Below are 26,663 nucleotides of genomic sequence, written 5' to 3'. Positions count from 1 at the left end.
GGTTAGATAACTTGATGGAAAGTTTGTAAGTACAGAACTACCAGATAATTGCTTTTCCTTGTGAAATCATAACCCTCGCAAGAGTTTTATTTTTTATTTGTTCCTGGAGTTGTTATACAAAAGCAAAAGTGTATTACAACATTTTGGTTAACTGCTGTACAATGAAATGTATTCTATTTCAACATTGTATAGGAACTGGATGTTATGCTTACTTTTGTGATTTCCAACAAGATGAAATTAGTTTAATTTTAATAGTTCATGTGTTACTACAGGAACAGGAATAACAGTTGTGTTTCAAATTCCTTGCACATTTTTAGAAAGAGAGCAGCTTTCTAATTCTAGTTGCATTGCTTTCTTTTCACTAGGCCTGTAAGTTGTCTCATCCTTTCTCTACCATCCAGATTCAGAAAATGCTGAAAACACTCAACAGGTCTGGCAACATCTGTGGAGAAATGTAGGATTGATATTTCAGATCGATGACCTTTCATTAGGACTAGATGATGTTACAGATGAACAGCTTTTAAATAGATACAGAGCCAAGGAAAAGTGGGCAGGAAAAAGGAGAGGTTTGCGACTGGGTGGCAGATGAGATGATTAAATGACAGAAATAATAATGGTGCAAGGCAAAAGGTAGTGAGAGATATTAGAGTAACAAACAGTATGTCCAGACTCCCACTGACTTCTGTTCTTGGCCTTTTACATTTCAAATTAAGATTAAAATAAGCTCTGAATAGGATCTTCTCTTTGTGTTAGACAGTTGACAGCCTTGTGACCTAAACATTGGTTAAGGTGTGAAGTTTAGTCATTGTTCCCATAGGAGCTGACATGTAGGATGGGTGCACCAGAGCTACGGATAACAGGAGGTGTGGGCTGGAGATTCCCCATTGGTACACAAAGGGCAAGGTGGGGTCTGCTCTCCTTAAATTCACAATATGTTCTACGTCACCTTCCTGGGCCAGTGAAGTCTTCTCTGCTTAACAGATCTTCCAGGTTTTCATAATCATGGACAGAATTTTGCCCTTAGCATGCGGGATCAACGGGGATGGGTGGGGGCAGTCGGAAAGCCAACCGCCACCCACGATCAGTAGCGCACCACGATTTTACGCAGGCGAGCCAATTAAGGCCCACCCTGCATATGACGCAGCTGCGGAATGAGAGCGAAGGGGTGGGTATTCCATGTACGCCAGGTCCAATGGCGACCTAGCGGCTGATTCAAATGTGGCCTCGGCAGCCCTTGGAAAGCTGCCACTGAAAAATGTGGAAGTTGTGATGGAGAGCGTTGTGGCAGGCAGGAGGGCAGGTCGCTGGGGCATTCGGCCCCTTGTTTCTCCAATGAGTGCCTCGCTACCCTCCTGGAGGCGGTAACAGCATGGAGAGAAACCCTTGTCCCCAGGGACAGGTGGAGGAGGCCCCCCCAACCTCACCAAAAAGGCCTGGGAGGAGGTGGCATTCAGAGTCAGCAGCCACGATGTGGCGAGGCGCACATGGGTGTAGTGCTGGAAGCGCTTCAAAGATCTGCTGTGATCAGGAAGGGTGGGTACCGTGTTGGTATGGGTCACTTTGCAGAGCAGTTAAGAGCTGCCCATCCTCCTGTGGACCTCAGAGGTGTTAAGAGTGTGAGTGGCAAATGTCAATGAGGCAGCATCTGGGCAAAGAGGTGAGCCCTGGCTGCTTGGACTGAGTGGCTTGCAGCTCTAGAGTCACGAATTGGCTGAACCCTGCGAGGTCTTCCCCAGGCTAGGCTGCAATGGCAATGCAAGTAAAGAGTGAATTAATCAATGCTCCTCTATCCTTCCAGGAGAAAACATCCCATAACAATGCCGTGATGTTGCGTACTGGTGGCGGACTGCCACACCTAATAATCCTCACTCATTATGAGCAGGAAGCCCTGGAGCTGGAGAGGCGCCATGTGCCTAGGTCAAGCAGCTGCAGTGAGGTTGGGGTGCCACAGAGGTAAGACTGCACTGAGGTGAGAATGTCGGTAATTGCAACAATTCCATTGTAGTCTCTATATTGGTGTGAGCCTTGAACCTGGAATCCCCATTGATAATGGAAAGACGAGGGCACCCTGATACATATCTCTGTCTCACGAGGCTGCCAGGCATGCACAGTAACAGTGTGACGACTTCGACTAATGACGTGTCCTTGTTCTTCATTTTAGGCTCACCACCAGTCCTTTGGGATGAACAGCCTGAAGGCCCACCCCTGACCTCTGAGGACCACACTGATCAGAACACACCTGCTACTATCTTGGTGCACATTGGTGAGGGTACTTCACACTTGCTTGAGGTGCAGGCCGAGGCAGAGTGTGTCCAGGGCGCCTTTTGTCGGAGGACGGCTGGGGACAAGGACAATGATCAGTTGATGGCTGATGTGCCTCTGGAGTCGTCCATGAGGCAACAGACACTGGACATCCAGCAGGGTGTGCGGGAAGATCTGGCGGAGATACATAAGAGAACGTGTGCCATGGTCTCCGTTGTGGAGAAGTACTTGCGGAGCATGAGCACTGCATTGACCCTCGTGGCCGGGCACAATGCCGCCTCCATGGAGAAAGTGGCGATTCTCATGGAGAGGCTTCTCCAAGAACTGAATCGGGTTACTGGAGATGTGCTCAGACCTGCAAGCCCTTACGCCGGCAATGACCTCAGGTGGTATCAGTGTGGGAAATGGATTGGGCACCCAGTATCCCAGCTAGATGCCCGTCCAATGGTGAGCAGGGAGGTCCAGAGCGACCTCATGTTGGCGCACGAGTTGCTTGTCGTCTCTGCGGGCTCCTCAGGGCAGAGCAGCTCCTCCGCCCCTCTTCCAGTGACCGTGGCATCCGATGAGGCTGCGGCAACTGGGGAGATGCCAGCTGTGGCACCAGCCACTCCCAGGTGGGCCAGCACAGGCTCCTCAGGCCAGAGGACACCCGCCAAAATCATCAAGGCCAACAGGACAGCAGAGTGAGCAGCATGTCTCCAATATCAGTGCCAGCGAGAGGGGAGCACCTAGATGTAGCACCCGCAAATGAGACTTAAAAGCACCTTAATCACAACATGGCCTGATCAAGGGTGATATTTGTTTCCTCCCATTTTTCTGTGTTTATTGGTGTGATGGAAAACATCTGTCAATGTTAATTTGTAGAACATTTGCCAGGCAACAGTTAATTGTGCTTTTGTGTAACTGGCCTCTGGATGTTTCATTTTTGCAGGGTAAGCCATAATGTTATGATGGACATGTTTCTCCTTACACTATGTGCCATTTCAATAAAATTTATGTTGTTGATCAAGGAACTGGTCCTGTCAGTGATCAAATATGGAGCCTGCAGCCCTAGCATATGGTGGTGGCTTTTATTTGGTAGGCTAGCTGAAGAAATGTTGGATCAAAGCGTCCTGGGTGACCCTGCCTCCTTGGAGGTTGCCCAAGTTAGCGTCTGTGCCCTCAGCATTCTCCTGACCGTGCTCATCCTCGGACTCACTACTGGACTCATCGTGTTGCCTGTACAGCTGTGTCAAGATCATCTTCCGCCACTGCATCCGCCCTTTCCAGAGCCAGATTGAGGAGAGCGCAGCATGCAACCACTATCAGTGACACACGATCTGGGGGGTATTGGAGTGCGCCCCCTGAACAATCCAGGCATCGGAAGCGCATCTTGAGAAGACCTATGGTTCTCTCTACCACCACCCTTGTGGAGCCGTGGCTCCTGTTGCATTGCTGCTCAGTCTCTGTTCTTGGGTGGCGGAGAGACGTCATGAGCCACCTTTTGAGGGGGTAGCCCTCATCACCCAGCATCCATCCATCCAATCGGGCTGGAACACTGAAGAGCCTTGGCACCTGGGAATGTCTCAGGATGTAAGCTTCATGGGAGCTGCCGGGGTACCTTGCACAGTCTTGCAGAATCTGCATCCTGTGGTCTCACACTATCTGCAAGTTCATGGAGTGGAAACCCTGTTAATGAAAGCACCCAGCTCATCTGCTGGCGCCTTGATGGCCACGCGTGCCGTTGGTTGTACCTGGACACGGGGGAACCCAGCAATAGCTCACTCTGCCTGGCTGGCCTCGTCCATGTGGTGGTGAATGAAAGTCAATGCATGCCTGAACAGAGCATCTGTCACCAGCTTGATGCAACTGTGGACAGCTGATTGGGAGACTCCACACAGGTCCCCCACTGAGCCCTGGAAGGAGCCGGAGGCATAGAAGTTGAGGACCACTGTGACCTTTAGTGCCACTGGCATGGGATGTCCACCCACAGTCAGAGCTGATCTCAAGGCTGATCCGCTGACAAATAGAGGTCATTGTCTCCCTTGAGAGGCGGAGCCCCCTTTGGCATTGTACCTCAGACATATTGAGGTAGCTGCATCGTCGCCTGTAAGCCCTGGCACTAGGATAATGGTGTCGTCTGCAGCCCTTTCCGCCTTGGACTTCCTGTTGGCCCTGTACCTCTCCTACCACAAGTCGCTCCCCTGGAGGCTGAATAGGGACACCTGGCCTCCTCCCCCATTTGGCCCACTCTTCCTCCTCAGAGGAGGTGCCTCCAGCAGAGACCACAATCCCCATTACCAGGGTAAGGGGAAGGCTGTCTGATACCTGAAAGGCCCCAAATGGTATGAATCCTCTGGGGTCCTAAACTGAAGTCTCTTATTTCTGTCAATGCAGCTCTGAAGCAAAATGAAGATGTCCTGTTCACGCAAGCACCCAGCAGCAAGTTATATCCTACTTGCATTTACAAGCCCACTAACCCCCGCCGCCCCATATCCCACCTGTGGATGAGGTTTTTGAAATTGTGGCCTGCCCGTTTAGCCCATGCGACGGCCTGAAAATCGCACGGGCTACGTAAAGTCCGAGACAATTGGTTTCTCAAGGGCCTTAACTGGCCACTTAATTAATGGCGGGCATGCCCGCCAACTGAAATATCGAGTGTGTGTGTTATCAGCATGCTCAGCTGACATCAACATGCTTTATTTCACACTCGGGCGTGTCAGGCGCCCGCCCGCATACTGAGCTAAAAATTCTGGCCCATATCTTCTGGGCACGTTTCTCTAACATTGTGCGTCTCCCTTTGCTTTGTGCTGTGAATACTCTTGTTATTTAATCATCTGCCCTACAGTAGTGACCATTTTTTTCCTTTTTCTGCTTGCTTTTACCTAGCTCCATACCTCCCTTGAAGTTGTTCATTTATAACATCTTCCAGTTATGACAAAAGGTCATTGAACTGAAACGTAACTGTTTCTCTCTCCGTAGATGTTGCATGACCTAAATATTTTTGTTATTTCAGATTTCCAAGATCTGCAATATTTTGCTTTGTACTCATTTGTTTTTTTTTGAATCAGTACTTGGAAAGTAACCTGCTGGTGCAGCTCTTGTTTTTTTTAAAAAAAAAAGCTGTTTCAATCAAATTAAAGTAATGGCTCAGATTTTACTGAAGCGGGGCATTTTTCAGCATACTCCGATAGGTTACCCTCTGCTCAAACTTATTGACTGGCAGATTTGTGAAGTGCAAGATTGTAGCAAGGGTAATGTGATGAACAATAAACTGTTGACTCTCTATCCAAACAACAGATTTAAAGATTGAGAAACAAGTTCAGTAGAGAAAGAAATTGAGTGAATTAGTCAAATTAAGTAGAGAGGGCAAGAGTGGATTGAGAGAGGGAAGAAAATTAGGGGAGAGTTAGCAATAGTATATTAACTACACATTGAAATGTAAAACAAACACAGAGTTAGTGCAGAGTTCAACGCACACAATGTTACTCGTGTAAGTCATCCATTACTGCTCCTTTTCCATTCTGCCTCAACAGGTCTGATCTTTGAGACTCCAGTTCTACACTAATGTGCTTGGTTCTTAAACAGATATATCAAACTGCTACGGAAATGGTTCAAGAAAGCAGCTTACCATGTTCAGACCTTACCAACACCGCCACATTCTGAATAAATATTAATTACACACTACATTTTTAATCAGTTGACTGCAGAAGAATAGAGTGAAGGGAACACAGCTCTACTTCCATTCAGTGTTTCAGTTTGGAATATACCTACACAGCAATAGTTCAGCATGTCATCTAAGTGATTATTTTGACAGAGTATCACAACCATCCTAATGTTAATGCAATATTCCAAACCCGTGGCAGGGTCACTATATAGCAATTACCAACCCAAACGGTGACTACTTTTGCCTTTTTCTTACCCAGCTGCTAAGGTACCACTCTAGCTGTGATAGCCCAGAATAATTAATGAATCATGTAGCTTAAGCTGTATAACTCAGTACCATAAAAAGTACATTTAGCTACAAAAAGAACAGCACTTAGAAAACACAGAAGAACAACAACTAGCACCCATGGAACAGGAAGCAACATAACTGCGAATGAAGAGGAGAAATAAATGTTCTGTACCCATTTCAACTTAATTGTTCCTCATAAGGTAAGTGAATATTCATAATAAAACTGATGAATTGACAGCACAAAGAGAGATGAGTTTCTATGATCTAATAGCCATTACAAAGACATGCCTGCAAGATGACAAAGATTGGGACCTGAATATTCATGGGCATATGACATTTAGAAAAGACAGGAAGCTAGAAAAAAAATGGAAGGGTAGCTCTGTTAAAAATGACATTGGTATAGTATAGAGAAAGATGATCTCCGTTCTGGAGATCAAGATATAGAATCAGTTTGGTTAGAGATGAGAAATAGTAAAGGCAAGAAGTCACTTGTGGGGGGTGATTCATAGGCCCCCTAACAGTAACCACACTGTAGGACTGTGTATATAGGAAGAAGTAATGGGAGCTTGTGAAAAAGGTACAGTAATAATCATGGGTGATTTTAATCTATGCATAGATTGGGTGAATCAGAATGGCAAAGGTAGCCTGCATGATGAGTTCATAAGAGTGTTTTGGAACGGATTCTTAGAGCAGCACATTCTACAGCCAACCAGAGAACAGGCTAAACTAGATCTGATGAGGTGCAACGAGACAGGATTAATTAATACCTCGTAGTGAAGGCACCCCTAGGTAGCAGTGTTCATAATATGATTGAATTTCACATTCAGTTTGAGGGCGAGATGATCAGATCTAGGACTAGTGTTTTAAACTTAAATAAGGGTAATTATGAGGGCATGAAGTCAGAACTAGTTAAATTAAACTGGGAAATTAGGTTAAGGGATAGATCAGCAGTGACAAAGTTAAGGAGATATTTCAGAATATTCAGGATACATTCCAGTGAGAAAGACAGACTCTAAGGGAAGGATGCACCTTCCATGGCTTACTAAGATAAAGATAGTAACAAATTGAAAGAAAAAGTGTATAATTCCACCAAGTGGGGTGGTAGGTCAGAAAATTGGACAAAATATAAAGAACAGCAAAAAATAACAAAGATTGAGAGAAAGCTATATAAAGACAGATAGAGCTTCTACAGGTATTTGAAAGGAAAAGAGTAAGCAGTGGTCCGCTACAGAGTGAGTCTGGGGAATTAATCATGGAAAAATAAGGAAATGGTGAATGAATTGAACAGATATTTTGCATGTCTTCACTGTAGAGGATAGAAGGAACATCCCTGAAATAATGTAATTAGGCAGTGAAAGGAAGGGAGGAACTAAAAAACAATTACAATCATCAGGGAAAGGGTTTTGAGAAAATTATTAGAACTCAAGTCCTCAGGTCCTGATGGACTTCAGCCTAGGGTCTTAAGTGGCTGATGGATAGATGTATTGGTTTTAATTCTCCAAAACTCCATATATTCTGAAAAGATCCCATTGGATTGGAAAATAGCGAATGTGGCTCCTCTACTCAAAAAAAGGGAGACAGAAAGCAGGAAACTACAGGCCAGTTAACTTAACATCTGTCATGGGGAAAATGCTGGAATCTATTATTGAGGAGGTTATAGCAGGGCACTTTGAAAATATGAATGCAATTAGAAAATATGAATGCAATTAGGCAGAGTCAACATGAATGTGTGAAAGGGAAATTAGTGTGACCAGTACAGTGCCATAGGGATCAGTGTTGGGGCCCTCAACTATATACAAATATATCAGTGACTTGGGTGAAGGGACCAAACGTATGGTTGCTAAATTTGCTGATGGTACAAAAGGTAGGTCGGAAAGTAAATTGTGAAGAGGACGTGAGGAATCTGCAAAGGAATGTAGATAGGTTAAGTGAGTGGGGAAAAATTTGGCAGATGGAAAATGTGAAATTATCCACTTTGGTGGGAAGAATAGAAAAGCAGCATATTATTTAAGTAGAGAGAGATTACAGAACTCTTGAGGTATAGAGGCATCTGGCTGTCTTGGTACATGAATCTCAAAGTTGGTACACAGGTACAGCAAATGATTAGGAAGGCAAGTGGAATGTTGTCATTTATTGCAAAGGGAATGGAATATAAAAGTAGGGATGTTTTGCCACAGTTCTAAAGGGAGTTGGTGAGACCAAATATGGAATACTGTGTACAGTTTTGGTCTCCTTATTTAAGAAGGGATATAAATGCATTAGAAGCAGTTCAGGGAAGATTCACTCGAGTGATAGCTGGTGTGGGGGGTGCTATCTTATGAGCAAAGGTTGGGCATGTATCCATTGTAATTTAGAAGAATAAGATGTGATTTTATTGATACACACAAGATCCTGAGGGGACTTGATAGGATGTTTCCCCTTGTGGAACAGACTAAAACTAGGGAACACAGTTTAAAGATAAGGGATCTCCCATTTAAGATTTAGACAAGGAGATTTTTTTTTCTCTGAGGGTCATGAATTTTTGGAACACCCTTCCCCAGAGAGCGGTGATGGCAGGGACATTAAATATTTTTAAGGCAGAGGTAGATCGATTCTTGACTAACAAGGGAGTCAAGGTTATCAGGGGTAGGTGTGAATGTGGAGTTGAGGCCACAATCAGATCCAGACATGATTTTATTGAATGATGTAGCAGGCTCCAGGGGCCAAATGGCCTGCTCCTAATTCGTATGTAGTATTTAGACAGGAACAGGTTTGACAATGATACCCTACATGATCAAAAAACCTGCCACTTAATGGTGTTGCTTTCTTAGGAATAATTGCAAAGTTAGTTGCATACAGCACCTAGAACCTTATAAAGTCAACAATTCAGTTCACAAATTGGTAAGTGAATTATTGTATGTCTTTCCAATTTATTACTAAGTATGATGTTCATTTATCTAGTAAGTGATGCAAGTGTGTATTTGTCATCTACAGAAAAATAGACTTACAATGCAATTGCCGCAAAATAGATGACTTTCTACCAACATTCATGAAACATTTTTGAAAAAACTTTAGTCAATACCTGACAGAGTCACTGTTTACAATGCAATTGTATGTGCAGTTTTATTAGTGTAAAATTAAAAATTTGTATGGCATCTGTTAAAATTAAAAATTGATAATGGGTAGGACAGGAAAAAAGGCTAAATTAGAAGCTTCAATCAAGAAACATACTTAGAACAGTCTAATCATCATCTGAATCAGAATCATTGCTTTTTCCTCTGATTGCCTTTTTCTCCATCTTTGTGACGCATCCACTTTTTCTTTGCATCTGGAAAGGTGGTTCCATCAAATTTCCACTAAAATAAAAGAATCAGATTTTAATCACTTGTTTTATTCTGGAGCTGAAATATAAAGTCCATTATGTACAAAATGGTATTTTGTGCTTCTTGGAAAGTTGCAACTCAATTTTATTGGACAGAGCTAAAAAGAAAAATTGCAGACACATTTACTTTAAATAGTCTGAGGTAGCTTCAGCTGTAAAGCAAAAAATCTGCATCAGAAAATTATAATAGTCCCTGGGAGGAATTGTGTGGCAACTATCAATGGGCAAAATAGGCTGCTTAACTTCATAAAAATCTATGCCTGAAACAGTGAACAAATGCACACATACATGAGCTATCCCATACAATATTGATTTCCACTTAACTTTTCTACAAAGTCTTCTAGAGTCTGCCAATTGGCACTTGACCAATAGTTGCTGCCTTGCCTCAGTGGTAGCACTTGTGATGAGTCATGTCCCACTCCAGAGACTACAGGACATAAGTAAGACTGGCATTTCAATGCCATAATGAGGGATGCTGCATTATCAGAGGTGCTGTCCGATGACATTTTAAACCAAGGTCCCATCTGTCCTCAGGTGGATGTAAAAAATTCTATAATGCTTTTGGAAGAAGAGCAGGACTTTTCCTAGTATCCTGCTTAGCTACATCACTAAAAAAAAACAGTCTGGTCATTATTTCATTTGATGTTTGCTTGTGTGCAAATTGGTTGCTGTGTTTCTTACTGTGACTATGCTTAAGAAAAGAGCACCTCATTGGCGTTAAGTCTCTTCCATAATGTTTTTGGGGGGGGGGGTAGTGTGCAATGATTTTGATAACAGTATTCCATCTATGCTTCCTCCTCTAAAGCATATATGGCATTTTTAGAGCCCAAAATGTCTAACCTGTTTAAAGTTACATATTGAGAAATATATCAGGCATGTTTTCTCATTAGAAAAAGTCACTTGAGAAATTTTTGTTAGAACATAATTTCTATCACAGACAAAAGCAATTATGGTTTTAAAACTAAATTGTCACCCAGATTAAAAAATCAAATTTATGTACTAATGCACCCAAAATAAAAACCAGGGAGTGTTACCTGTAGTTAATGATGGCAGCACAGCCGAGTCGCCATTCCAAAGTCTCAGTAGTGAAGTTGTCTGTGCAACCAAGGTCATCAAACCCAACTATGTAATCTTTAGCTTTTCCATCTTTCACCAAAACCATTGTTGGAATGACTTTGATTCGTAATCTCTCAGAAAGAAAAGGAGCTTTTTCTGCATTTAATTTAATGAACTTGGTTTCAAAGTGCTTTTTAGCTAGAATAGCCAAGTGCTTGTCTACTATCTTGCATCTGTACGTAAAAGCAAAATAAAATTACATAGTGAATTCTCTTCAAAACTCACATATAAATGCATAAATATTTAGCACAGGGAGAACTATAAATGAAAAAGGTTATAATGAATAAAATGATTCAACTACATCTGAATACTGGGGCAATGCTGTGTAGAATGATAGCAGAGCTGAAGAAATATAATCAACTAGGACTGCGGTCTTCCAAACTAAGACAGAGTGAAGATAGCTTATCAATTATTTTCATTGATGGGTAAATTAAAAACAAAGGCCCAATCTCAAGCATCAGATATGCAGGAAAACATTCTTCATACAATGAGTTACTGGAAAGCTTTGCCACAATAATGAATGACTGGTGTCATATCAACTATGGTTTCAAATGATTACTGGATAATTACTTAATATAAAATGATATTTCAAGAAAATAGGAAGGAGGGTGATGTTGTATGAGACGCCTCAGGTGCTAGCTTTACACAGTCACATTTTTTATGAGGCACCCTACTTATACTAGTCCATGTTGCAAGTTATCCCCAAAAACTAATGGGATGTGTGGCGGGGCGGGGGGAAAGGGGTGCTAAAAAGTCAGTGCTGCCAGCTTATTTCACATTTTCATTCACATCTTCGAATAAACATTCTCTCGCATCCACCTGGATCTTCAGGCACTGCTCCATTTGGTCTCATTGGAACTGCCAACTCACTAGCATTACACACTCCACCCAGCAAAATTAGCACATTTAATTAGGAATATTCAACTGCCTTTGAAGTTCATATGCTGTAATTAGTACTTTGGAAGTTGCTGAATTGCTTTAAGTAGAGACAAACTTATGCTAATACTGACCCCTGATGGAAAGGGTGGGGTGGATTGGATTTAGTGACGCATTTTTGACGCAGACTAGCAGCTGCAGCCATGTGCATGAGTTAACAGATCAGCTGTTCTAACACCAAGTGATCTTGTTGGCAGCACTGCAACAAAGAGCAGTGCCGCTAGGGTTTCTTCATCATCCACCACTTTCCATTATCTGATGTGGAGATGGGAATCTTGGGGGTGGCAGGCAAGAGCAATTTCTTTTGTTTCAATAGTATTGAAGTCTTGGTAATCTTACTTGCCAGACATCCAAATAATTGCAATTATAATTACCCTCTTTCCCAAGTTCAAACATATTTTGTTTTGTTGTCTTGCTAGAGAAAATTTTAAGAAATTCCTCACCTAAGTGTGGTATCTCTGTAAAAATGGCAAACCACATTTTTACTCTCTTTAACTTCTTGAAAAAAATCTTTTTCACTGGGAATCTCTTTGTATTCGCCATGGCCCTTGGAAAGCCATTCCTGGATATGGATTTTAAAAATTAGAATAAAACGTTTAGGTACTTTGTATCAAAAAAGCACAAAATTATGTTTAAATTGTTATATTAAAGCAAGTCAATTTGAAAGCAACATTTCGTTCCCACAGCCGACGAGGGATAAATTAGTTGAAAAACAGAAACGTTCACTTGAGTTTTATTACTTTACTTTCCATTTCCATTATTTGATGAACTTAAAAGAATTCAGGACAACAAAACTAATGTAAAATTTCTTGGACGCTATAAAATACTATTCCGGTTTGCTAATATTGTACTATTTGGAACCAATACCGGTACATGATTGTGTTTGCTTAATTCAAGTTTCCACCTGTTTCTGATGCTGTGCTTTTTTCATTGATTCAAGCCTCTTTTCTCTGAGTTTTTCCAGTTCATCTGCATCCATCTTTTCAAACTTTTCAATCTCTGTATCTAGATGTTGTTCAACTATTTCAGTTGTCTGCAGCATTTGCTGCTCAAGAACTTTACTGAGCATAGCCGCTGAGGGGTTACTTGCCATTCTTGTGAATCAGGAGTACACTACACAATTCCTAGAGGGAAATACGTGTTTAAAACAAAAATTAGCATATTATGCTAAGCTTATTACTGTCTAAAAGCAGTATTTCACCAAAATTAGGCAGCACTTTTTAATTCCACAGTTCTAACCATCTAATTAAATCGACTGTATCGTGCACATTAAAGTGTTTGGAACACAAAAATCTAATTTTTTTGATTAATTAATGTGTTATAATTAACTTCAATATCTGTACATCTACAAAAATAATTTCCTTCCTTCCAGTCCTGCACCCCCACTCCTTCCTGGCCCAGTCCCTTCAGTGGGCCTACTAGCATTCTTTTCTTTCCACCCTCAGCTGCTCCAATTTTTAAATTCTCCCCTCCATCAGCTGCTGCTCTTCCTTTGTTTCCAGCAGGGCTGCTCGCCCTTATGGAATTGTGGTTCTTGTTCTCTCCACCCTTTTTTCCTGAGTGCTCCCAAGGGAAAACAATCCAAAAGAGGAACCGCTAAAAAAAAGGGACAAATTCAATACTGAGACAATAAGCATGATGCAAGGAGGGAAAATATGCTTTTGCAGCACTCCCAACTATCAGACTTTTTAATTTATCTTTCACCATGAGGATGATCTGTTACAAGAGGCTCCTAAGCCCTCCTTCAGTAATCGAAAAAAATCCAAGACGTCAACACTAAGCCCATTAGTTTCTATAACTCTCAAATCAAAATGATACATTAGGCTCAATATACAAATATAACCAAAATGAATATTGTATTTTAGGTTCGAATAGATCTACAATATTTTAAAAGGGATCAAGTTCAAATTTTATCAAAAGCTAGGATTTTGATATAAATTTAAGATATGGGGATTCTTTCCCTTTTTGCATGAATTTCTCCCACCTTGGAGAGAGAGAGATACTAATCGATCACGTGGAATATGCCAGCATACTTGAAGCCTCGTTAATAAATCCGAAAAAAAAGAATTTTACGTTTAAACAGGCTATTTCTTATTTTAAATACGGACCAGAATTCTAACTATTAAAGCATTTCCTTACTGTCATATGACAGATGTGCTTGTAAGTAACCGCAACCATTTCTGAAAACGAATGAAGAGGCCTGTTTGGATAAGAGTGGAGTCAAATATTATGAGCCCAAAACAATATCAGGAGCAGGACAAATCGTATGATAAATGTTGTGTTAAAACGGCACCAAAAATTACCACACAAAAACAAAAATAGCTGGAAAAACTCAGCAGGTCTGACAGCATCTGCGGAGAGGAATACAGTTAACGTTTCGAGTCCGTATGACTCTTAAACAGAACCAAATTTACCAAAAATTACCAGGCGACCCCGTGACACAGGCCGCACTTAATCAAGGTCCGAATTTTCGGTCGTTTACAATCAGAGGTTCAACCCCGACATTACCAGTGTTAATCTGTAATCTACTGAATCTCTTCTCAGTGGCTCAGAGAGAGGGAGACACCAAACCAAAATAGGTTGTTATTAGAGAGTTTCTATGGGCATCGTGAACCGACAACTTTCCAACTGCCATCTCCACGCTGAAGCTTCGTCACGCAGCGGCCCTGCCTCCGCCCAGCACAGGCCTCAGCGCTAAACACCAGCCCCCTCCGGGCTCTCTGTACAAACACACCGGCATCAGCGGCTCTCGGCCCGCCTTCACTCGCTACTTACCCTGCTTAATACCGCCCGAACTCTCCCACCGACCGTTTCCTGCTTCTATCGATCAATCAGCGGCCGGCTGTCTGCGAGGTTAAAGGTCACCGTCCGCTTCCCTGGCAACAGCCAGATATCCGGTCCAAACCCAAAAGGAGCTAACACAAAGGGAGGAGCAGAAGCCAGGCGGGCACCAAGGGAGGAGTGGGAATCTGGGCCGGGACAAGACAAATGTGGGGTGGGGTGGGCCCTCTCTCTTTCCGCCTTTTAATGCTGTCTTTCTTTATATCTGTGTTCGAATAAAATTACTGGTACTTTGTTAATTAAGCAATTATTTGTAGGAGAGTTAATACCAAAATTACGAAGTCCGCCTCTTTATAAGTCTATGTTAATATTTCTACTGCAAAAAGTCTGCTTTCAAAAGGGAATTATTACAACATAAATGTATAATATTTTAGAAGAGGATGTGAGAAATTTTCAATAATGTTATGCAGGAATTTACTGTCGGCTCAGGGAGAATATAATTGAGCCAATAAAGGAACATTTCCGCATTGAGAAAACGCCCTCGAATGTTTGAAGTCTGCTCAAAAAAGACTTCCAACAACAGTTTGTATTTATATTGCACCTTTGACGTAGTAAAGCGACCTAAGAAGTTTCACATGGGTATTGTAAAACAAGGTTTGGCAACGAGCAACAAAGGGCATATTAGGGCAAATGACCAAAGGTTAGTTCAAGAGTTAAGTTTTAAGAAATGTCTTACAGGCGAGTGAAGTTGAGGGGCTGAGGTTTAAGAGGAAGGGTTTAAACATTCTCACCCCTATTTTCCTTCTGCTCTGATGAAAGGTCATCGAACTGAAATGTTAAATATTTTTATTTCCATAGATGCTGTCCGACCTGCTGAGTATTTCCAGCATTTTTAAATTTCAGATTTCAAGCCTCTGCAGTTTTTTACTTTTCTACAAGTGTATGGTCGTTTTAACACAAAATAAACAAAGTCACTAATTATTTATTCCAGAATTAACGCTTCTGCAGAGCTGGAGTGAAGGATGAATGGGATTATAGCGTGGAAATTAAAATCGTTTCAAGAATGAAGGCAGCAATGTTTCTTCATTAAACATTCTCTACAAATCGTAGGATCGTAAAGTACAATCGTTGCTAACATCTTCCAGTTCTGATTAAACTTTAAACTATGTTTCTCTTTCTCCATGGATGCTACCTGACTTACTGAGTTTTTCTTAATTCAGATTTCCAACATCTGCACTATTTTTCTTTTGTGGTACAATAAAGGATAAGAAATCCCGGCAGCGGAGCCTAATATAACTGACAAGGTCTGGCCAGTAGAATCTAAATGGAAATGCTCACTTATGAAAACAGCTTGTATTTGTAAAGCACCTTTAACATAATAAAACATATGAAAATCTTTCACAGGAGCATGATTAAACAAAATATAACAAAGCCACCCAAGGAGATAATTGGGCAGTTGGCCAAAGGTTTGGTCAAAGAAGTAGGTTTTAAGAAAGGAAAGGGAAGTAAAGGTTTAGAGAAGGAATTCCTGAGATTAGGGCCTAGGCAGTTAAAGCTACAGTAACCTGTGGTGAACAATTAAAATCAGGGTGCTCAAGAGACTGGAAATGGATGAGTGCAGATATCTTGGAGGGGTCCTGGGCTGGAGGAGGCGACGGAAATAGGGTGGGGCTAGGTCATGGAGGGATTTGAAAACAAGAGAATTTTAAAATTGAGACATTGCTTAACCAGGAGCCAATGTAGGTCAATGAGCAAAGAGGTGATGGGTGAATGGAAATTGGTGCAAGTTAGGATTCAGGCAGCAGAGTTTTGGATGACCTCAAGTTTACAGAGTAGAATGTGAGAGGATGGCCTGGTGTGCGTTGGAATATTGTAGTCAAGGCAGGCGTAACAAAGCATTAGTGAGGGTTTCAGCAGCAGAAGAACCAAGGCAGGGGTTGAGTTGAGCGATGGTACGGAGATGAAGTATGCAGTCTTAGCAGTGGCATGGATATGTGTGTGGCATATCACTTTGGGGCCAAGGTTGTGAATGGTCTCATTCAGCCTCAGACTGTTGCCAGGGAGAGGGATGGAGTCAGTAGCTAGGGAACAGAGTTTGTAGCCAGTGCTGAATACAATGTCTTTGGTCTTCCTAATATTTAATTGGAGAAAATTTCTGCTCGTCTGGTACTAGATGATAGAGAAGCAATCTGATAATTTAGCATCAACGAAGGAGTCATCATCATACATGTGAAAACTAACCCTGTCTTTTTGGATGATGTCACCAAAGGGCAGAGGGCCAAGGATAGATCTTTGGGGGACACCAGAGGTAATGATGCAAGACTGGGAAGAGAAGTCACTGCAAGTGATTCTGTTGCTAGAAGTAGGCAGATAAGAATGGAACCACATGAGAGCAGCCCCACCCAGTTGGACAACATTGGAGAAGTGTTAGAGGAGGATTGTGTGGTTGACAATGTCAAAGGCTGCAGATGGGTCAAGGGGGATGAGAAGGGATAGTTTACTTTTGTCATAGTCACATAGGATGCCATTTGTGACTTTAATAACCATTTTTCAGCTCCGGGGTGGATACCTGATTGGAGGAATTCAAACATAGAGTTCCAGGAAGAATGTGCATGGATTTTGGGGTAACAACATGTTCAAGTACTTGAGAGAAAAGGGAGTTTGGAGATGGGGCAGCTATTTGCAAGGACAATGGGGTCAAAGTTTAGTTTTCTGAGGAAAGGGGTGATGATGGGAGATTTAAAGAATGAACAGTACTTGAGGGAGCACTGCACTGTTGGAGGGTCAGTGCTGAGGGAGCTCCGCACTGTTGGAGGGTCCATGCTGAGGGAGCGCCGCGTTGTTGGAGGGTCCGTACTGAGGGAGTGCTACACTGTTGGAGGGTCCGTACTGAGGGAGTGCCGCACTGTCGGAGGGTCCGTAGAGAAGAGGGAGAACCATTAACAATAGCAGCTAACATGGGGACCAGGGAGGGAAATTTGGTGATCAACAGTTTAATGGAAATGGGGTTGAGGGAGCAGTAGGTGGGTCTCATGGAGAAGATGAGCTTGGAGATTGCATGTGGAGAGTTGCAGAGAAACTAGAGAAAGATGCGAGTTCAGGACTAGGGCAGGGGAACTTTAGAGGAAATTCAGCACTGTGGGCTAGGGGAAAGGAGAGAAAATGGCAGAGGTAGCTGATTATCATTAAGATTGTGACCATCCAAAGAAGGATGTTGGAGATGAGGTTGGAAGAGACAGGGCAGCATAGTTTAAGAAGACAGCTTGCAATAGAGAAAGGATGGAGTTACCTTAGTATTTCATGATAATTCTGCATGGGATAGTAAGCTGTTTTAACAAATGAGATCAGGACCCAACAGTGCTTTATGCAGTCCTGCCAGATCTGGTGGTGAATGGGTAGGCAGCTGTCCACTGTATCCATTCAAGTCTGTGTCTCTTGTATTTAAAGGTGCGGAGATGAGGGCCATACCAGGGGAACAGCCAGGGCAAGAGAGTAATGGTTTTCATGTGGACTAGAGCATCAAATATGGAGGTGAGGATGTAGTTGAGCAAATCATTGGCTGCAGAGATGTTGCAGTGAATGGAGGATCAAAGACTAGACAGTTGGAATTTTGAAAGTGCAGTTCTCAGTAAATCGGAGATAGCTTTTTCCAGCGGCGGAACAGAAGGAAGCAGGGTTGGGAAGTGGAAGGAGGATGTGGGCTGAGAATGATATAAGTGGTGATCAGAAATGGCCTTATCTGTGATTGACACGATGGTGGTAGTGAGGTTATGTGAAATGGCACGGTGAAGGGTCTGGGTGTGAATGTGCATTGGGAAGTTTACATCAAACTCATGGCGATGAATCGTCGCTTGGTGTGGAGGCTGCAGGAGGAAAGCAGTAAACATGTCTCAGTGAGAACATTTTTATTGTACTTGGTGGGTGGCATGGACTGTGGATTTCAAAAGAGGTGAGGGAGGAGAAACAAGGTGAGATGCTCAAAGGAGGAGAAACTGCCAGAGGAGTAGGGAATCAGGAGAAAGTGTGATTTGCTGACAGGAGCCACATCAACCATGACAGTCTTGGCAGGGCAAGTGGTGAAATGTGAAGCCAATCGGGGAGGCTTCCTTTAGGGGGAAGGTGTCATCACACCTTAACCAGGTTTCTGTCAATACCATCATTTCAATGCAATCCACAATAAGTTCATGGATAGCAAGGGTCTTGTTCAAAGTAAATGGACGTTCTGGAGGAAGATGTGGAGCGTGGTGGTGAGAACTGATCTGCTGGTAAAATTCACAGGTTCAGCAGTAGAAGGGGTGAGTTGGATGGAGATTGCAGGATTAGCCCTCAGTTGGCACACACAGGTGGGAGCTTTGGAGAAAGAGTACGATGGGGCAATAGGGCTTGTTACTTGTAATGAGGTAGTGCTGAGTACCTCGACTAGAGGATGTCAAGAGAGGCATAGTGGGAAGCAATAGGCTTATTTGAGAGAGCGTCAAACCTGATTTGGCAACAAGAGCAGGAAGGTCAAAGAGTAATGAAGGGATGAGAAGGGATGTGGATTTAGTGAAATGGCACCTTCCAAACACACAAACTCTATACCATCTAGAAGGACAAGAGTAGCAGATGCAAGGGGGCACCACCATCTGCAAGTTCCCCTCCAAGTCACACATCATTCAGACTTGGAACTATATTGGTATTCCTTCACTGTTGCTGGGTCAAAATCTTGGAATTCCCTCCCAAACAGCACAGTGGGTGTACCTACACCATGTGGACGGTAGCGGTTCAAGAAGGTGGTTCACCACCACCTTCTCGAGGGCAATTAGGGATGGGCAATAAAAATGTTGGTCTAGCCAGCGATGCCAAGTCCAATGAAGCAGTTTTTAAAAAGTACTTGAGAGGGGAGAAGTGAAAGGGGGTGTAACGAAAAGTGAGAGGGGTCTAGTTACAACTTTACAGATAATGTCAGTAAGAATCTGTTTTATTGATGCTTAAGATCCAGCTGTGGAATACCCATCAACTTGACTCATTGGCTTCTTCCCTAAGCACTGTTCACAGTATCTTTACAGTGCAGAAGGAGGCCATTCGGCCCATCGAGTCTGCACTGGCTCTCTGAAAGAGCATTCCAGCTAGTCCCACACCCAGCCATATCCCCGTATCCTTGCACGTTCTCTCTTTTCAGGTAGCAACCCAATTCCCTTTGGAATGCCTCAATTGAACCTGCCTCCGCCAACCTTTCAGGAAGTTTATTCTTGACTCCAACCACCCTCTGAGTGAAAAAGTTTTTCCTCACATCACATTTACTCCTTTTGCCAATTATTTTGAATCTGTGCCCTCTAGTTCTTGATGTTCTCTTGAGTGGGAACAGTTTCTCACTAATTACCCTGTTCATACCCTTGAGGATCCTGAATACCTATATCAAATCTCCTTTCAGCCTGCTCTTCTCCAAGGAAAACAATCCCAACCTCCCCAATCTATTCTCATAGCCACAGTTCTTCATCCCGGGATTCATTCTTATGAATCTGCTCCATTCTCTCTAATGCCTTCACATCCTTCCTCAGGTATGGCGCCCAGAGCTGGACACAGTACTCCAGATGAAGCCTAACTAGTGCCTTATCCAAGTTCAACATGACCTCCTTACTCTTGTACTCAATGCCCCTATTAATAAAGCCTAAGATACAACATGCTTTACTAACTGCTCTCTCAACATTCCCTGCCATCTTCAATGACCTGTGTACATCTACACTGAGGTCCCTCTGTTCCTGCACCTCCTTCAGAGGCTCTCCCTTTATTTTATACTGACTCACCATATCTTTCCTTCCTCACACTTCTCAGCATTGAATTTCATCTGCCACTTGTCTGAACAATCCACCAACATGTCTACGTCCTTTTGAAGTTCAAGACTATACCCATCACAGTTGACAACATTTCCAATCGTCGTATCATCTGCAAATTTTGAAATCAAGCCCTGCACACCAGTCTAGGTCATTAATATATATCAGGAAGAGCAAGGGTCCCAACACTAACCCCTGAGGAACTCCACTACAAATGTTCCTCCAATCTGAAAAACAACCATTTATCACTACTACTCTGTTTCCTGTCACTGGATAATTTCTTATCCAAGTGCCTACTTTCCTTTTTATTCTATGAGTTAGAATTTTGCTCACAAGTCTGTTGTGTGGCACTGTATCAAATGCCTTTTGAAAATCCATATGCACCACATCAACAGCGTTTCCTTTATCAACCTTCTCTGTTACCTCCTCAAAATGCTCCAGCAAGTTAGTTAAACATGATTTTCCCTTGATGAATCCATGCTGACTTTCCTTAATTATCCTGCAATTGTCTAAGTGATTATTGATTTTATCCCATACTATTGTTTCCAGAAGTTTCCCTACCACTGAGGCCAAACTGATTGGTCTGTAGGTGCTGGCTTTATCCTTGCACCCCTTTTTGAACAAGGCTGCAACATTCTTAGTTCTCCAGTCCTCTGGCATCTCCCCTAAGGAAGACTCGAAGATTATCACTAGTGCCTCTAGAATTTCCAATCTCACTCTTGGATGCATCTCATCGAGTCCTGGCACCTCATTTATTTTAAGTAAAGATAGACTTTCCAAAACCTCCTTCCTCTTGATTGTAAGTTCTTCTAGTGCACCAGTTACCACCCTCCGCCACCCCCCCACCCCCACCCCCAATCACCTCAGCCTGGGTAGCATCTTCTTCTTTTGTAAAGATAGATGCAGAGTATTTGTTCAACACCTCCACTATTTCTCCAGCCTCCAAGTCCCTCTGTGACCTCATGGATAAATGTGTTGGTGTAGGCTTGTGATATTTCACAGATGTCACCTGTGGAGCTCTGAAAGGAGCCACTGGCTTAAAAATTGAGCACTGCAGTCACTTTCATGGCCACTGGCAGTGGATGCCCTCCATGTCCACTTGGAGCCAAATTCTGCAGTAGCTGGCAGATGTGACCGACCAGTCCCCTAGACTTGCGTAGTCTTTGGCGACACTGGTTCTTGGTCATCAGCAAGAATGAAAGCCGGCATCTATAGACCCTGGGTCTAGCTAAGCGCTGACCAACGATGACTCTCTGTGGCTCTCCAGCAGTGTGTGCGGGAGCCCCAGTCGCCCCTTCTTCCTGAGGGTGCTGCTCCTCCCTCTGTGCAGCCAGGCACCTCCGTCGCACTTTTCTCTGTTGCCTCCACTCTCTGTAGGCCACAAAGCATACAGCTAGTTCACCAGGCTCCATGCTCCCAATGTACTCCTCCTGCAGATGTTTAGTCATTGTTTTGGATAACATCTTTGCACTGTCAGAAAAGAGTAACTCTTGAGACTTGTAAAATTGCTTCATTTGAGGCACATTGACAGGGAGAGTCATAAGAGGAAAATTGGATGGAATTCTTATGACAGAAACACACAGGGTTTACATCCCAAATTAGCAAGACCAATGATGATAGGAGTGCCAACCTTAAACGGGTATGAACATCATGTAACAATATACTGGATCAGATCTGCACAATTTCCACTTTAAGGATCCCTATTTCAAATCGGTGTCTCAGGTTGCTAGGTGATAGTAAATATCCAGGAATTGTCACCACAAGATAGAGATATCTGGTTTTATGGACACTTACATACTGGTTTTGCTCTCTTCCACCAAGACCGCCACTGTCCCCCCCACCCCCACCTTTTCCCCCACCACCACTCCCACTTCATGGCATTTAAATTCTTATGAACCTGTGTGCTAATGAAAGAAAATTATTTATTCTTCCAGCATCTCTCCTCCTCCCCCAGTAATGCCTCAGTACTGTTACCAGCACTAATGGATTGCCTAATGGAAATCGCCTTGCCTGAAATGTGTAGAAGAGGAGAATTTATGAAGACTGTTACATAGGTCAGGTTGCACAATGGATACTCTGTGCCTACTTGCTAGTATGTACACATGCAAATTGATTGGGCCAGTCTGGTTGAAGTGACTTAATGAATACTATTCCGGACAGAGGAGAGATGTGGGACAATTTCCCCTTTATCCCATCTCTTGACTGACCACAACAAAATGTGTTTTTGAAAAGGAGTGTTTTAGCCCCTTGAGTGCTGTGACTTTTAAGAACAGACACAAAACATGCTTTTTTGTAAGTTTAAATAAAAAGATAAATGTTTATTTTGAACAACATCCAAAATGTAATCACAACAAACAGCCAATCGTCATTCACACAAGATCCACACACACAAGAAAAGATGATTACAGACAAAAGGTAGCATGCACTGACATCTTTAAGAAGCGTTCAAGAATCACTATTACGCTGTTTCTTCAAGATGGTTGTCAGAAACATTGCAGGCCTGAAAATTCTCTCTTGGTTCACTGAAGAAAAGATGGAGGTTAGGAGTTTCTGTTGATGAACTTAAACAAATTCCTATACTGAAAATATATCCTGCAGGTAAAAAGAACTAGCCTCACTTCTTCCCTGCCTGTGGTGGATTCTCTAGGCAGGGTTCTTCCTTTGGCTGGGCGAGATCTTTCCCTCTGTGGTGTTGGTCCCAGACTGCCTTCTCTGGGCTGTTCTTAGAACATTAAGACCTCTGCCATCTCAAGCCCGTTCCTGTTATGTGACTATAGAATCAATACGCCAATAAATAATTTGATGTCATAAGCCATTGCCGCACAATGGAGGATGAATGGTGGCCATTTGCACATGCTTGTGAAAAAGTGGTTCCTTCACACCCCTCTTTGTTGGATTTCAAGTTTGCACACACCAAGTCTGGAGGACTTATATTTAAGGTTGTGTAAATATCCAGACAATAATAACTGTAAATTCCACAAATGATCTTGTTGCATCTGATGTCTCTTCAATAGATGGTCCTCCAAAAGGTCCTTCAGATCTGAATGACTTTCCAGAGCTATGTACAGAAACCACAAAAGAAGTCACCTGACCTCTCAAAGTAAATTGTCCATATTCGATGCAGCCTTTTTAAAAGTAAAGTGTCCATCTTCCTAATCAAGTTTTACGGGCACATGACGCAGCCATAACAATACACATATTTTAGGAACTACGAAGGGGCTGTTACCATCGGGAAAGTTAATAGGATCGCTGAATATAAAAGTAAGGAAGTCATGCTAAACCTTTACAAAATACTGGCTAGGCCTCAGCTGAAATATTGTTTACAATTCTGGACACCACACGTTATAAAGGATGTCAAAGCCTCACGGAAGGTACAGAGGAGGGTTACAAGGGTGACCTAATAAAAACACATTAAGCATGTCTGGTTCGATCTATGTAGTTACTAAAATGTGCGTATTCATTTGATCACTTCAGCCAGACATACACTATGGTCTTCCTGCAAAGCGAAAAAGTAGGGGAAATGGTTTCCTCTGTCATGTAGGCTTGTAACTAGAGGTCATAGATAAAAAAATGTCAAAAAAAACTAGCGGGGAAAAGAGGAAAATTTATTTTCACATAGTGGGTTGCTGAGGTCTAGAATATGCCACCTGAAAGGGCATTGGAATCAGGTTGCATTGGAACTTTCAAAAGTCAATCAGACATGTACTTGCAAAGAACTAACTTGCAGGGTTATAGGGAAAAGCTGGGGTGTGGGACTAAATCAGACAGTCCTTTCAAGGAGCTGGCACAGGCATGATGGGCCAAAGATTCACAGCTTTTTACTATAATCCATGACCTCACCTGCAGGGTGAAGTCTAGGTTCCTGAGTACTGAGAATTGGGTTAGAGATAGAAAGACTTTATAGTGGTGAGCTTGAAATAACACCCCCAAAAAACATTTCTGTGGGTCTTCTCAAAATTGAATGAAACACAACTCCTGAATGATATCAAGTGTCTGTCAAATGACAGTTCACAACGGCTGCTGAAATAAGTCAGTTTGCAATAAACACAGACTGGTTCTGGCTTTGCTCACATAGTAGCTTTAAGTAACAAAAACCAATAGTTAGCCTTGAAGATGGAACTTACTATCCTCAACATCAAGGCAGCATTTGACACCATGGAGTTCTAGCAAAAATGGTGTGAATGAGGCTCATGTTGGAGTTCTAGCTGACCATCCAATGGAGAATACAACTGCAGCAGTTTCTCAAGATAGCATCCTCATCCAAACTAGCTCTGCTACTTCATCACTGCTCTTCTCTGCATCATAAGATTAGGAATGGCACTGTTTGCCGATTTCACAAGGTATAACTCCATTCACAGTTCCAACAGGATTTGAACAATATCTTGGACTGACAAATTAGGGGAATTACATAAATAACAGGTACTTAGTTTATCAAACAGAAAAAAGATCCACCTCTTCCTAACCTTCAAAGGCACTATCCTTACCAGGTCTCTCCCTGTCAACACCTTGAGGTCAGCTATAAAGGACCAGCTACATCAACACTGTGACAACAAGAACAGGGAAGAAGCTAGATATTCCAGGATGACTGGCTCATCTCCTGATTGCTCACAAACCCTCAACCATCAGCAAGACATGTATCTTGTTCAATACAATCAAAACAACATTCAAGAAGCTCAGCAGCATTCAGGACAAAATAATGCGTGATTATCACCTATGGCACTGTACTTAATATCCTTCCACTCCCCCCTCCCCTGCAACCCCGTCCCCTCCCCCAACACTCATTTTGTGGTAGTAGTAGTATTCACAAAACGTATTATAGCAACTCACTAAATTTACTTTAGCAGTACCTTCCAGTCCTGAACCTCTACTATCAAAAGCAATAATAAGAAAACCATCACCTATAAGGTTCCCTCCAATTAAGTCACAAGCTATCCTGACTTTGACGTGTATTATTTCTTCACCATCACCAAATCTAAATCCTGGAACTTCCTATCTAGCACCCTCACCACAAAGACTGAAAAAAGTCAGCATCACCTTCTCAAGGCAACTAGGGATGGACAATAAATGCAGCCTTGTCTGAATCACTAAATATCCTGAGAACAAATATTACAAAAATGTACCAAACAGTTTACAGTACTAAAAATTACCAATACGAAGTCACTGTTTAAAAAAAGAAAGGGTAAATACATTTCAACAAATTTAACTGTAGCCATTTGTTAGAATAGGTAAACTGTATTCTACAATGTAATGAATAAGAACATAATACTGATATTTCTTAACTTATGAAATTTACCTGATGCCTCCTTTGAATGCAAAAGGGGAGTAAAATTCAACATTCGAGGTGCAGATTTGACGCCGACGTCGGAGTCAAATTTTTGTTTACAAAGGGAAAATGACTTTTACCTCCACAATTTGAGCATTTGCTTTTTCCCTGCACTGCCGGGAGGAAAATGTGTTCAAATCCCCTTTCTTAAAGTAATTAGCATAAAAATATGCTTGAAACAACATCCGCTATTTCTGTACAAATCCCTCCCCAGCATGGATCCCAGCTGTTTTGCATCATTTGCTGCTTTGCACTTTCTGCTTGACAGGTCGGGCCGACAGGTGGAGGCTGCGGCTGCAACCAATCAGAGGTCAGTCCGTGGGGTGCGTCACACGTCGGTGCGCAGGCGCAGATCTACGCAACTACCATATGTCTGGAAGAGATTTTAAAAAGTGACAGAGTGAGAAAACAGTGCGAAAAAGATGGGAAAGAAACAGAAAAACAAGAGCGAGGATAAGTGAGTGTTGAGCTGTCTGCAGTTCTGTTTATTTACTGTAGAACAGAGCGGTTGTCGCAGATGGAGGAAGCATGTTCCTGAAGCTGTTGCTTGTCTAGGCCGCTGGCCGGACCTGCTGCTCCTGCTCGAGTGCAGAGAAACCCAGGTTCCCATCGCAAACATGACGCAAGAGCGGCAGGCTGGCTGGCGTGCTTCTAATTGTGGTTAACGTTAATTCGTTCTGTGGAAATGGATAAATTTGAGGCCCTGTCCTCACCCCTCCCTCTCTGACCCTCATTTACTTTTCTAATGGACCTGATGATCCCTTTAGATTTAGAATTTTGCCTCCACAGACTACTTCTATCCAGCATCCTGTACTGGTAATTTTAGACGTGGGTGTAATGTACATGGTGATTTTTTTTCTCCCTAAAGAGGTCAAGGGCCACACACCAGAAAATGTTACTTTATTTTGTGCACTTTGATGCAGACTTTTTAAATATAAGTTTGAATTATAACTGATTTTTAAGTGGGTTAACACCCTTGTTAAGGTAGCAGATACATTCATGTCATTTAAGTACCTGAAGTGTTCATCCAATAGTTTTACCAACAGTGATTTCTAGACTCTGATCTTAAAATAAGGCACCGATCATATGATAATATAGAATATAACGTCCTTCATTATAGCAACAGTTACAAATCTT

General features: G+C 42.6%; 3 protein-coding genes across 12 annotated transcripts in view; 2 read left to right on the top strand and 1 right to left on the bottom strand.

Annotated features, from left to right (window-relative positions):
• Positions 1-84: 84 nt before the first annotated feature.
• On the bottom strand, positions 85-25,704 carry txndc9 (thioredoxin domain containing 9). Of its 10 annotated transcripts, none has more exons than XM_078545663.1 (6): positions 25,497-25,704; positions 12,514-12,733; positions 12,053-12,171; positions 10,592-10,846; positions 9,407-9,531; positions 85-442 (listed from the first exon to the last, which is right to left on the bottom strand). In XM_078545663.1, the coding sequence occupies exons 2-5, from the start codon at positions 12,700-12,702 to the stop codon at positions 9,417-9,419; spliced, it is 678 nt and encodes a 225-aa protein (XP_078401789.1). In that variant the 5' UTR covers positions 12,703-12,733; positions 25,497-25,704; the 3' UTR covers positions 85-442; positions 9,407-9,416. The 10 variants fall into 10 exon arrangements, with proteins under 10 accessions (XP_078401789.1, XP_078401790.1, XP_078401788.1 ...); XM_078545664.1 differs by lacking the exon at positions 25,497-25,704 and adding an exon at positions 14,385-14,537; XM_078545662.1 differs by lacking the exon at positions 25,497-25,704 and adding an exon at positions 14,388-14,480 and having other exon boundaries at positions 12,514-12,735.
• On the top strand, positions 601-3,267 carry LOC144682855 (uncharacterized). Its single transcript, XM_078545653.1, has 2 exons — positions 601-1,953; positions 2,162-3,267. Exons 1-2 carry the CDS (start codon positions 1,875-1,877, stop codon positions 2,947-2,949), a joined length of 867 nt encoding a protein of 288 aa, XP_078401779.1. The 5' UTR covers positions 601-1,874; the 3' UTR covers positions 2,950-3,267.
• eif5b (eukaryotic translation initiation factor 5B) overlaps positions 25,496-26,663 on the top strand; it is a 120,023-nt gene continuing 118,855 nt past the window's right edge. The window contains exon 1 of the mRNA XM_078545652.1: positions 25,496-25,983. Within this exon, the coding sequence (XP_078401778.1) occupies positions 25,949-25,983 (35 nt within the window). The 5' untranslated portion in view covers positions 25,496-25,948. The remainder of the gene's footprint in view (positions 25,984-26,663) is intronic.

Source organism: Cetorhinus maximus, chromosome 7, assembly GCF_964194155.1.
Source record: "Cetorhinus maximus chromosome 7, sCetMax3.hap1.1, whole genome shotgun sequence".
NCBI lineage: Eukaryota > Metazoa > Chordata > Chondrichthyes > Lamniformes > Cetorhinidae > Cetorhinus > Cetorhinus maximus.
This window is presented reverse-complemented; position numbering and strand designations above follow the sequence as displayed.